Below are 12,574 nucleotides of genomic sequence, written 5' to 3' on the forward strand. Positions count from 1 at the left end.
AGTTAACCACCTCCCATTGCTTGTACTGAAAATTATAGTTGAAAATTCTCCAAAGGAGATCCATCAAAACAGAATAAAGCAATGCAAATACCTCAAATCAGAATCGGATGGTTCTAGAAGCTATTGCTGACTATTTCCTTCCTCTTAGTTGGTATTTGATAGAAAATGACATTTGTTCTTAATCCAGTTCTTAGAGTCCGTATGTTACACAGCTCCTTAAAGACTAAGAATCCATACCATCCCGTTGCTTTGGTTCATATATACCCCAGAAATATGCTTATTTCAGTCACAAACAGCATTTATTAAGCTCCTATGATTTGATTGGCACTATTTTAAGTACTGGGGATAGAAAGCCCAAAAAACTAAAAAACAAAAAAACCTCCACCCCAAACATAACCACTACTCAGCTCTCAAGGAATACATTACTTTTAACTGGCCCTATGAAATTCAAGATAACGTTTCTGTAGTCTTTCCATCTAACGTGAGGTTTAAACCATTAGGTTCCTAGTGTACCCTTGGGGCGGATGACCGGAATGGGCCTCAGATTCCCTTTAAACCAAGTGGGCTTGGCTTGAACAAAGTAAATGGGGTTGGTTATTCCAGAAATCTCTCGAAGGCTCTGCTCTGCTATACCTCCATCTCAGTGCATCCTTCCTCCGACCTAGAAACAGCCTAAAGCCCGGGGCGTCACTTTCTCAACCTCTAGGTATGAGTTATCTGGAAAGCTCCCAGATCAGCGTATCCTGGATTAGGGAAACGCGTTACTCGGACATAGGATACAGCCGTAGGCGGGGAAACCCCACGCTCCAGCCCTGCCTCCCGCCAGGCCAATGGCCAGCCGAGGAGTAGCCCACTTTGGCGCATCGCGATCCAAACGGCCCCGGGCAAGCGGAAGCCCTTGCAGCCGCCGCCGTCATCGGCGTCATCCCACCCCACAAAGCTCCTCAACTCCCGCTTTGTTCTCTCTCCACTCCGCCTAGCGGACTCTCGCAGAGAACCGAGTGGCAGTTGCTGATTGGTAGCCACCAGACAGCCAATTAGAGAAAGGCACCTCAGAGAAAGCAAGGGACTTTTAAATGCTCTCGTTCCGCCCCGGGACAGAGAATGGGGGAGGAGCGTGTGCAAAACAGGAAAAGGAGGTGGGCCGAGGGGCGGGGAGAGAAAGGAAGGAAGGAAATCCCGAAGGCGGTTCTTTAAAGCAGTGGCTCTTGTGCTGATCCAGCAGATTCGTGGAATTGCGGGGTTGGCTCCTCCGAGTGGCTGAACTGGAGGGAGGAGAGAAGGTGGGCGTGAACCTTTTAAAAGAACTCCGCCACGCGCCGTTTCAACGGACGCCTGACTGGGATTGGTTGAGTTGCTGGAGCTTCCTTCCCCTCCTGGCCAATCCCCGAGGAGAACTTCCTGGAGGCTTTTTCTCTTTCTCCTCCACGCTTTTCTCACTCCTGTAGGGTAGGGGAGAGGCGGGGGCGCGCCCGAGCGCTAGGTGCCAGAACTAGAACCTGCAGGGCCAGGAAGAGAGCGAGAAGGAGGAGCAGTAGAGAGAAGTGACCGCGCCTGGGCTGGTTGGCAGCAGCTGCCCCAATGAGGCTCCGCAAACCCTGCCTACTGGTCCTTCTCTTGGGACTGGCCCAGCTGCTGGTGCTGGCGAGCGCCCATGAAACGGGAGAGGGTGAGTGTGCGGCAGGGACCCGAGGCCTGCCAACCCTGTTGCGTGGGACGGGGCCTCGTCCAAGGGGGAGGGTCAGATCCCAGGTGATCCTCGGACGGCTCCTCGGAGTCGGTTCTGAAGCGCGCCCACCTTGGTGCTGAAGGGAAAGAAGCAGTTTGTCGGGAGCTATATAGCCTCTATTCTTTTTCCACCATGGTCTCTGACCCCACCTTTCCATTTCTGTGGATCTTGGGGCCGACTGGGAAGGGGGAGGCATCCTGAGACTTTTCATACGTCTTAACTCTGGAAGGTGGAGTAACCAACTGATGTCTTAAGAGGTATAGAAGAAAGATTCGGACATTTTCCTTTTCTCCTAGTTGCCTTCTACATCAGGGGCTGGGGACATTAAAGTTGGAGGAAATTCCCGACCTTCGTTCTTTTCACCTGCTTCCTACCTGTTAATGACCCTGATCGGAACCCCAAATTCCTTCGTTCTCTGAGAAGCTGACTTAAGATTTCTTTGGCAGTGAGAGGGAGGAGAGTTCTTGGGTTAAATAGTCAGAGTTTTTAAGAGGATGAGCAGGAGAAAGCGGGACAAGAGAAACAGAAACTGCTAACTTGGGAAAGATGAGCAGGGAAAAAAATTCTAAGTGTTATAGGTGGGAATGGTTAACCCAAAGCTTTTAGTTTAAAGTGAGAATTAAAGATTTTCTCTATTCTTTTGAAAGGAAGGAAGGTAACTAGAGACCCGTTAACTGAATAAAACAGACATATAGAACTTTTCCAAATAAAGCATTGTACATATATAATAACACAAATATTGCTTGCAGTAGTTGTCAGATAAAAGCCAAGTTTTTAATCAGCATTCTTTGCAAAACCTTTTCCATCTAGACACCTAGTTTAAAAACCAGTGGACGTTGCTGTAATACATAAAAATCCAAGCATTATACTCATCGACAGCCCTATAGTGGAATTTACTCTTAACACTCTTTCACTCTCTTTCAAACCAGGTTTATCTTGATCACAGACTCAAGGTAGTAATTGTCTAAGTTGAAAATGGACTTTTGACGTTTGAAATTACATAGTACTTTTTTAAGCTTAAGAGAGATGCATCATCTTGGTCAAATTTTTACATTGCAGTTTTGAGTAGGGGAAAGGTAGCTTAGTCTTTGATGGACAATCTTATCCTCTGCCTGCAATGATATGCAAATATTGCAAATGGTTTGAGTTCATCTGACCGTCCTCTTCAGTTGGGTGAGAGAATCGAGATTATTTGTCCAATAGAAAAAAAGGTAAATTAAAATAGTTGTCCGCCAGAAACAATTCTTTGGCTTGGCAGAAATCAGGGTCATACAATTTTATACGATGTTTCTGAGAAACAGGTAAGTCCTACTTTCACCTAATTCTTAAGATCAAATTTTAGTAGAGGAAATGAATTGGAGTTAGCAATTTGTAGATAGTTCTCAAGACAAGTGTTAACTCTAAAGCAAGTTTCTTAATTTTTTGTGTCAGGGTGCCTCTGATGTCCTAGTGAATCCTATGAACCTCATCTCAGAATAAGATTTTAAAGTATATACAATAAAGTAAATAGAATAAGAAAGCCAGTTATATTGAAAGTTACTAAAAAAAAAGTTTGGGTTTTTTTTGAGTTCACAGACCTAAGAATCCCTATTCCAATGTTAGCTTGGTCTCTTACTACTTTTCTTGAATTAGAAAGTAGTCCCAGTCTTTGTTTTTTCAAATTCTCAATCTCAAGGAATTTTAAGATTTTTTTTTTAATGTCTCTCCCTCCCCCAAACCTCCTTTAACCCAATCAAGGTAGAAGAATGTTTATTTTCTCTCTTGATCTTTAATTTTAAAAGTCTGATGTCTCTCTTAAGTCCAGATATCTAAATACTCTTGAAGTTTAATCACCACATTTCTGTTTACGGCTCTAACAGTTATATATTAAATGTCTTAGATGCGAAGATAATGGTCATTTGGTACTTTTTTTCATTCTTCAAATAGTAAAGGAAAGAAAAGCAAGTTCTTGTTAGTTGGACAAACTCTGTTTTATATGGTAATTTCATTTGTTCTTAAAAGTCCATAGTTCTTGAAAGTGTCAAAAGAACATTAAATGCTATAAACAGTTTTTCTTGAAGTACTACCATTAGCAATTTAAATACATGGGTATCCAAGCACATATAACAAACACTTATTAGGCACCTATTTATTTGAAAGGAGCTGCTAGGCACTGAGGACACAGTAACAAAAGCATAACACCCTCTGACCTTAAAATAGGTGATGTTCTACCTGAAACTTAACTTTTCATGACTATGAGTAATACCTGATTTGCATGAACTGGATAATTTGAAGCTTTAGCAAGCCAGCAAGTTCTCCTTTCATGTGTTTGAATTTAAAGGAAGGACAACATTGTATTCATCTTACAAATAGAGGTATTCTGGGAAATAGATTAAAATAATTTAGAATCATTTTTGAGAATTGACTCTAGAATGATTATCTTCTCCAAAAAGATTCCTTCCCAGCCAATGAAGGCATAGTATAGGTAGAAGAACCCTGTGTCTGTAATTATAAAAACCTGGATGGGGTCCCACTTCCACAATTGTGTGCAATATGGACAGCTGGTCCCTAAACCTTTTCTGAACCTGAGTTTTTTTGCTTGTCACATGGGGATAATATACCCTCTGTCTCAGGGTTATTTGTGAAGAAAGTGTTTTTTAAAGCTTCTTCACTGTGTATATCCTTTGTTAAAATTTAAGAAATGGTTTCTCAGAGAACTTTGGGAATTTACTGTCCCTGTAGGGAGTTTGGCTTACCTGTTTCTTAGCCTATTCCCTAGCTATGCCCAATTCTATGTGCTATCTATCCCTTTCTTGCTGGAACATCTCATGAAAACAGTGTTCTGGAATATAAATGTCTAGTTTCCAATATGATTGGTAGTCTTCCAACCTGTGACCTCAGGGATTGGAAACTAAAAAGATTTATTTTACCAACCTCTCTTTTAATCCTGGAGTTGATTTGATTGTGTGTACCTGCCAATTGTTCTCACACTTGATGGAAGTAACTAATTGTTTGAGTTCCCCTGAAGTTTGAACTGTAATATTCTGCTATGATCTGAAGACCACATCTGGATCCTTGATAGCATCTCTCCGCTTTGCCTTCCTGGTCCCACTTTGGAGGTCCTATTTGTTGGGAGACGCTATTGTTAGCCATTGTGAAGGAATTGTTAGACAATCTTTAATTCAGAGGTTCTGGCTCCAGGTAAACACTTTTTGGGAGATTTTTCTTTAAATACAACAAATAAAAAGGACCTAATCCTTTTTTAACTCTTCTTGGTTTAGCTAATTCTTCTTTTTAAAATAACTATATTTTTCCAAATACATGTAAAGGTAGTTTTCAGTATTCACTTGGCAAAACTTTGTGTTATAAATTTTTCCCCTTTCCCTAGAGAGCAAGCTAGATTAAACAGGGACATATTTGTGAAACTCATTTAAAGCTCGTATGCACTATGCAAGGGTACCTTAACAGTATATCCTTGGTGTTATATTACAGTGAAAGAACAGAGCCTCTAAGAACTGGAGTAATGAGAGAAGGAAGAAAAAAATTAAGACTTGAGCTGCTAAAGAATTGACCTGGCTTGGGAAAGAAAAGATGCAGAATTTTTTTGTGATTTTTTTTTTTTGGGGGGGGGGGGGAAGCTTGGGGGAGTTTGGAAGATGAAATGAACTTTGGTATGTTTGAAAGGAAATAAGTAAATATAGATATATAGATACATATATACACAGGTGTGTTTATGTGAAGGGGTTAAGATTAATTTGATGATAAGGATTGCTAATAATATAGTGCATACTACATTCCAGGTAGTATGCTATGTACTTTACAAATAACTCATTTGATAGTCTTAACAACCTTGAGAAGTAGGTACTATTATTATTCTCATTTTACAAAACAAGAAGGTAGAGGGTAAAAGTGATTCAGAGATTTCAGGAATCTGTGAGCACATTATTCAGGTAGGGCATTGGGAAGTAGGTGAGGCAGGGGGTCAAGAACAATGTGGATAAAAAATGCTATCCACCTCCAGGGAAAGAACTGATAAGAGTCTGAATGCAGATTAAAGCATACAATTTTTCACTTTTTTTTTTAAATCTCTTTTCTTTCATAATATAACTAATATTGAAATTGGTCTTAACGTGATTCCACATGTATAACCTATATCAAATTGGTGTCTCAGGAAGGGGGAAAGGAGAGAATTTGGAACTTAGAAGCTAAAAATGTTAATGTATTTTTTTCCAATTACATGTAAAAACAATTTTTATTAAAAAACCCCAACAACAATTAGATCTGCTTTGTAAAAAGAAAGATTGAAAGATGGGAGGCCCTGACTCTAAAGGTAAATAATAGACTCAATAAGTGTGAAAGAACTAATGGGTAAAGACTGATAGGATATGTTATACTCTCAAGATCTTGGAAGTAAAATAGGGATGTATGAGATCCTTATAGCCCCGGGAGGTATAAATTCATTCTCTCTCTCTCTTTTTTTTTTAAATAATATTTTATTTTTTTTCCAGTTACATGTAAAAATAATTTTCAACATTCATTTTATATAAAATTTTGAGTTTTTTTTCTCCCTTGCTTCCATCCTCCCTTCCCCCCAAGATAGCAAGCAATCTGATACAGGTTATACATGTGCAATTCACTTAGACATTTCCGAATTAGTCATGTCATGAAAGAAGAAACAAAACAAAAGAGAAAAACCATGAAGAACCAAAAAAAATGATAATAGTATGTTGTGATCTGCATTCAAACTCCATTCTTTCTCTGTATGTTCATGGCATTTTCTATTATGAGTCTTTTGGAATCGTCTTTGGATCATTGTATGCTGAATCAGTCATAATTGATTACCAAATAGTGTTACTGTACTGTGTGCAATGTTCTACCAGTTTTGCTCACTTCACTCAGTAAGTACCATTTCATGAAAGTCTATCCAGGTTTTTCCAAAATTGGCCTGCTCATCATTGGAGCACAAAAATATTACATTATATTTATGTATGGCTTGTTTAGCCATTTCCCCAATTAATGGGCATCTTCTCAATTTTATTCTTTGTCACTACATAAAGAACTGCTATAGATTTTATACATGTAGGTCTGTTCCCTTTTTTTGGACATAGTTCCAAATTGCTCTACAGCATGGTTGTATCAGTTCACAACTCTAGCAACAGTGTATTGGTGATCCAATTTTCCTACATCTTCTCCAACATTTTATCATTTTCGTTTCCTGTCAATATTAGCTAATCTGATAAGTATAAGATGGTATCTCAGAATTGTTTTGATTTGCATTTCTCTAATCAATAGTGATTTAGAGCATTTTGTCATATGACTATACCTTTAATTTCTTCACCTGAAAACTGCTTGTTCATATCCTTTGACCATTTATCATTTGGGAAATGATCTGTATTATACATTTGACTTCATTCTCTATATATTTGAGAAATGAAGCTTTTTTTTTCAGAAACAATTGCTATAAAAAATTGTTTGCCATCTTTCTGCTCTCCTAATTTTAGTTGTGTTGATTTTGCTTGGGCAAAACACTTTTTGGTTTAATGTAATCAAAATTATTCATTTTTCATTTCATACTGTTCTCTGTCTCTTGGTCATAAATTCTTCCCTTCTCTATAGATCTGACAGGTAACTAACTTTCCTAATTTCCTCGTGGTATCATCTTTTATGTCTAAGTCATGTACTCATTTTAACCTTATCTTGACATATATGATATGAGAGGATGTTCTGTGCCTAGTTTCTATCATATTATTTTCAGTTTCCCCAGCAGTTTTTGTCAAATAGTGAGTTCTTATTCCAGAAGCTAAAATTTTTGCATTCATCTAACAGTTGATTACTATGCTGATTGACTACTGTATCTTGTGTACCTAATCTATTCCATTGATCTACCTTCTTTTAGCCAGTACCAAATAGGTTTGATAATTGCAACTTTATGATTTGGTATAGCCAGGCCATCTTTTACATTTTTTTTCATTAATTCTCTTAATATTCTTGACCTTTTGGTCTTTCAGATGAATCTTTTATAGCTGTATAAAATGATTTTTGGTAGTTTGATTTGGTGTGGTATTGAATAAGTAAATTTAACAGGTAGAATTGACCTTTTTATTGTATTAGCTCAACCTACCCATGAGCAATGGATATTTTTTCACCTGTTTAGTTCTGATTTTTATTTATATGAAGAGTTTTATAATTGTATTCATATATTTCCTGAGCTTGTCTTGGCAAATAGACTCCCAAATATTTTATATCATTTACAGTTATTGTAAGTGGAATTTTTCTCTCTGTATGTCTTGCTATTGAGCTTTATTGGTAATGTATAGAAATGCTGATTATTTATATAGATTTATTTTTTTATCCTGGGATTTTGCTAAAGTTGTTAATTATTGCAAGTTGTTTTTTAGATGTTCTCTAGGATTCTCTTCAGTATATCATCATATCTGCAAAGAGTGATAGTTTTGTTTACTCATTGCCTATTCTGATTCCTTCAAATTCTTTTTTTTTTTCTTATTGCTAAAGCCACATTAATGGGATTATTTAATGGGCACCCTTGTTTCACCCTGATCTTATTGGAGGAGTCTTAGCTTATTTCAATTACAGATAATGTATATGCTGGTGATTTTAGATAACTATTAACTTAACATTTTAAGGAAAGAAGCTTCATTTATTCCTATGCACTCTGGTATTGTGTTTTGGTTTGTGTGTGTTGTTTTTTATAGGAATGGATGTTGTATTTTGTCAAAAGCTTTTTTTGTATTAATTGTGATAATGATTTCCATTGATTTTGATAATATGGCTAATTATGCTGATTTCCTAATACCAAATCAGCTCTACATTCTTGGTATAAATTCCACCTGGTCATAGTATATTACCCTGATGATAAATTGCTGTAATTTTTTTGCTAATATTTTATTTTTAAAATTTACATTAATATTCATAGAAAAATTGATCTGGACTTTTCTTTCTCTTCTTTGGTTCTTCTTGACTTAAGTATCAGCACCATATTTGTGTTATAAAAGGAATTTTGTAGGACTTCTTCTTTGCCTATTCTTTTTTCCCAAATAGTTTCCAAAAGAAAAATGCCACATGCATTCATGTGTGTGTTTTCTTAAAGCTCTTCCCATATTCGTCATTTTTCTTTTTCTGTCACTTTTGCCAATCTATTGGGTATGAGATAGAAACTCTAGAGCTTCTTTCATTTGCATTTCTTTCATTATTAGTGATTTGGATCTTTTTTTAATATGGCTTTTGATAGCTTGGATTTTTTTCCTTTTGAAAATTGTTCATATCTTTTCACCATTTTTAAATTAGAGAATGGTTCTATCAATTTAAATTAATATGTAGGAAATGCGACCTAAGAAAGGAATTTGCTGCAAAAATTTTTTCCTCCTTAGTTAATTGTTTCCCTTGTTATTTTAGCATTAGTTTGGGTGTGAATTTATTCTTAAATGAATAGCAAACATTTAAGGTTTCTAAGTTGCTTTATATATAAAATTTCATGTTGTCTGTACTATAACCCTGAGGTAGGTGCTGCTATTCCTATTTTACAGATGAAGAAACTAATGTGAAATGAAAAAATATGGCTTCTAAGATATAGCTAATAAGTGTCTGAGATTAGATTTGAATTAGATTTAGTTTTTTCTATCTCCAAGTTTAGTGCTGTTTTTATTGTGCCATCTAGGTGCCTAAATCATAGGATATTAGAGTCATTTGGTCTAATTCTCACAGGTGGGGAAACTACAATTATGTTAATAGATATATTAGAAGGGCTTCTGATTAAAATGGCAAATGATTATACATTTTTTTCCTTTTTTGGAATTTATTACTTTAACAGAAATAAAGAATAATAGCTCATATTTCTATAGTTTTTTAAAATTTTACTTTTTAAATTTTGTTTCAAATTCTCTTCTTTCCCCATTGAAAAGACAAAAACATATGTTATACATTATTGTTGTGGTTTTTTTTTTTTTACAATTTTCTCTTATTCCTCATTACAAAATAAATCATAAAAATCAACAGCATTTCTATATTAATCAACAAGTATTAAATCCCAATACTGAGCACTCTGTTAGGTGTGGAAAAGGAGATACAAGGGCATACAGGACAAAACTTACTCTGAAGAAATTTCCATTCTAATGGATAGAAATCAAGTATACATATACTCACATAGAATATTATAAAATGCATAATTACAAATTTGCAATATTGCAAATAACTAGCTAATGCTTGAAGGACTTCCCACAGATTGTTGCCTAAGCTAAGTCTTAAAGGAAAAGAGCAACTTTGGGACTCAGGTAAGGAGAAGAATGAGGTCTAGGTATGTGGGGCAGCTAGTGCAGAGCAGCAGAGATAGGAAATAGACTGTCCTGTGTAATGAATAGAAATAAATCCATTTTGGCTACCTTTCAGAAGGCGGAGCAATGCCCATTTTGGCTGGAAAGACAAGTTGGGACCAGGTAGTGTAGGACTTCAGAAAATAAAAAGAGTTCTGTTGTATCCCTAAAAGTATTTGGAGGCCATGATTAGATCTGTACTTAAAGAACATTTCTTTGGCAGCAGCACGTAGGTTGGATTGGAGTAAGAAAAGACTTGAAGCAGGGAGATCCATTAGGAGACTATTGAAATAATAATAGATTCAAAGGATGTGTCTTCAGATTGTAGCTGTGTGAGGGAGAGAGAGTTCAGATTTGAAGAACATTGTGAAGGTGACTGAATGTATGGATATATGGGGTGAGGAAAAAGAGATTCCAGAATAATGCTAAAACAGAATCAAGGACTCAGTAATAATAAGGGTAACTGTAAAATGCATGAAATATTTGGAAGTCAACCCAACACAGTTCTTGTAATACCTTTATGAAAATAAAGAGCAATTTAAATAATTGGAGGAATATTTAGTTCTCATGTCTAGGCTCTGCCACTTAAATAAAAACAATAATACCAGTGAAATTAATTTATAGATTTGATTCTATGCTAATCAAACTGCCACGGTGATACTTTTTAGTTATACAGAATTATAACAAAATTCATTTGGAGGAAAAAAGTCTAGGATCTAAAGGGAAAGATTAAAGGTAAAAATGAAGGGAGGACATAATACTTCCAGATTTCAAATGATATTATAAAACTTGTCAAAACTATTTTGGTGCTAATTGTAAAACAAAAAAACTATTCATAGAACAGACAAGACAAGGAAGAATCCAAAATAATTGAATTTTAAAACTCCAGTTCAATAAACCTGAAAACAGATGTCATAAGAAAGTACTCCATGTCAGTAGATAAGAATATCTGGAAAAATTTAAAAACAATCTGACAGAAGTTAAGTTTAGAATCCCAGGTTCTGAACTAAGGTTGTGAGCCCAGATAGGGTCTTTTGACTGAATGTGTAGGAAGATCACAAAATTATGATTTGTTATCAGTAGATGTTTGATTTGAATACCTACATATAGTTATGTAGGTCACATCAAACTTTCTTGGCAAAAAAGGGTCATAAGTGGAAAAAGCTTAAGAAGCCCTGGTTTAGTTCAGTAGCTTATGCCATATAACAAAATTCAAAATGTACATGAGTAGAATGTTAAAACTTGAAAATAATCATATCTCGGTTAACAACCTTTCACAGCTTCTTGAGAGTGGATTTTTAACCCATCAGGAAATGGTAGTGATTTATTATGAAAGATAAAATAGATAACTGAAAAGCTTTTGCTTGAACAAGATTGATGCAGGTAAGGTAAAAAGTTATCTAGTCCCCTGGGAATCTTGTCAGAATCTTTAATAAAGATCCGATCTCCAAGATATACTGGGTATCCCAAAAATCATAGTACAGTTTCAGGCTTTTTTTTTTTTTTTGCATAGATAATTGACAGAAATATAAAATCCAAAATTCATTTCCCTGTAAGTAAAGCAGTCACTTTATGTGAAATATGTACTGTTATTATCTCCACTTTTACTAAAGAAGTAGAGTGTGAAGGATGTTAAGTGTCTTGCCCAAATTTACTCAGTGAATATGTGAATATTTTATATGTGAATAAAATTGCTTATAATTTAAAAAAAGTTTTATTCATAATTTGCTTAGAAAAAAAAGATGACTAAGTAAACTTTAACAGTATTTTTATATTCTATCTCTAGTTTATTTTTCCTCTGTGTACTCAAAAGGTTTTGCTGCTGCTGTTTTCATTTTGTTTGTGTATTCATTGACTCTTAAAAAGAAAGCCTTCCTGTGCCAGTGCAGATTGCACTTCTATACCATCTCTTCTTGAGACTTGTCTGGGACATTTGAGAGGTTGAATGATTTGCTCAGGATCATGAAATGAGTGTATGTCGTCAGTGTTGAACTTAAAACCAGATCTTCCAATTCCAATGGATTTGGACTGGAAAATGCCATCTTCATCCAGAGGGGAACTACGCAAGCTGAATGCGAATGGAAGCATACTATTTTCATTTATTTATATATGCATGCATGCTTTTTCTTCCTTGTGCTTTTTCTTTTTCCTTTTGAAATATGATAAATATGGAAATGTATTTAAAATGAGTGTACATGAATAACATATCAGATTGTTTGCTGTCTTGGGGGGAGGGAGGAGATAAATTTGGGAGAAAGGAAGAAAAAATTTGAAACATAACATTTTACAAAAATGAGTGTTAAATTATCTTTATATGTAATTGGAAAAATAAAATATTATTTAAAAAAAAGAATTTAAAAAAGAAAACTGTCTTTACATGTTATTGGAAAATTAAAATTCTTGTTGGGGGGAGAAGGGGTAAGCCAAGTCTTCCTGACCATTAAAGTCCAATTCTCTAGACAATATGACATGGTGTCTTTGTTAATTCAGTTTTCCCTATCATGTCCCAAAGGTATATCAGTTGAAGTTTGTATTGTAC

At 35.7% G+C, this 12,574-nt stretch overlaps 1 protein-coding gene across 1 annotated transcript in view; it reads left to right on the top strand.

Annotated features, from left to right (window-relative positions):
* The first annotated feature begins 1,416 nt into the window (after positions 1-1,416).
* PDIA4 (protein disulfide isomerase family A member 4) overlaps positions 1,417-12,574 on the top strand; it is a 31,733-nt gene continuing 20,575 nt past the window's right edge. Inside the window, 1 exon segment of the mRNA XM_052000638.1 lies at positions 1,417-1,669. Coding sequence (XP_051856598.1) covers positions 1,582-1,669 — 88 coding nt within the window. The 5' untranslated portion in view covers positions 1,417-1,581.

This window comes from Antechinus flavipes, chromosome 5 (assembly GCF_016432865.1).
Source record: "Antechinus flavipes isolate AdamAnt ecotype Samford, QLD, Australia chromosome 5, AdamAnt_v2, whole genome shotgun sequence".
NCBI classification, from domain to species: Eukaryota; Metazoa; Chordata; class Mammalia; order Dasyuromorphia; family Dasyuridae; genus Antechinus; species Antechinus flavipes.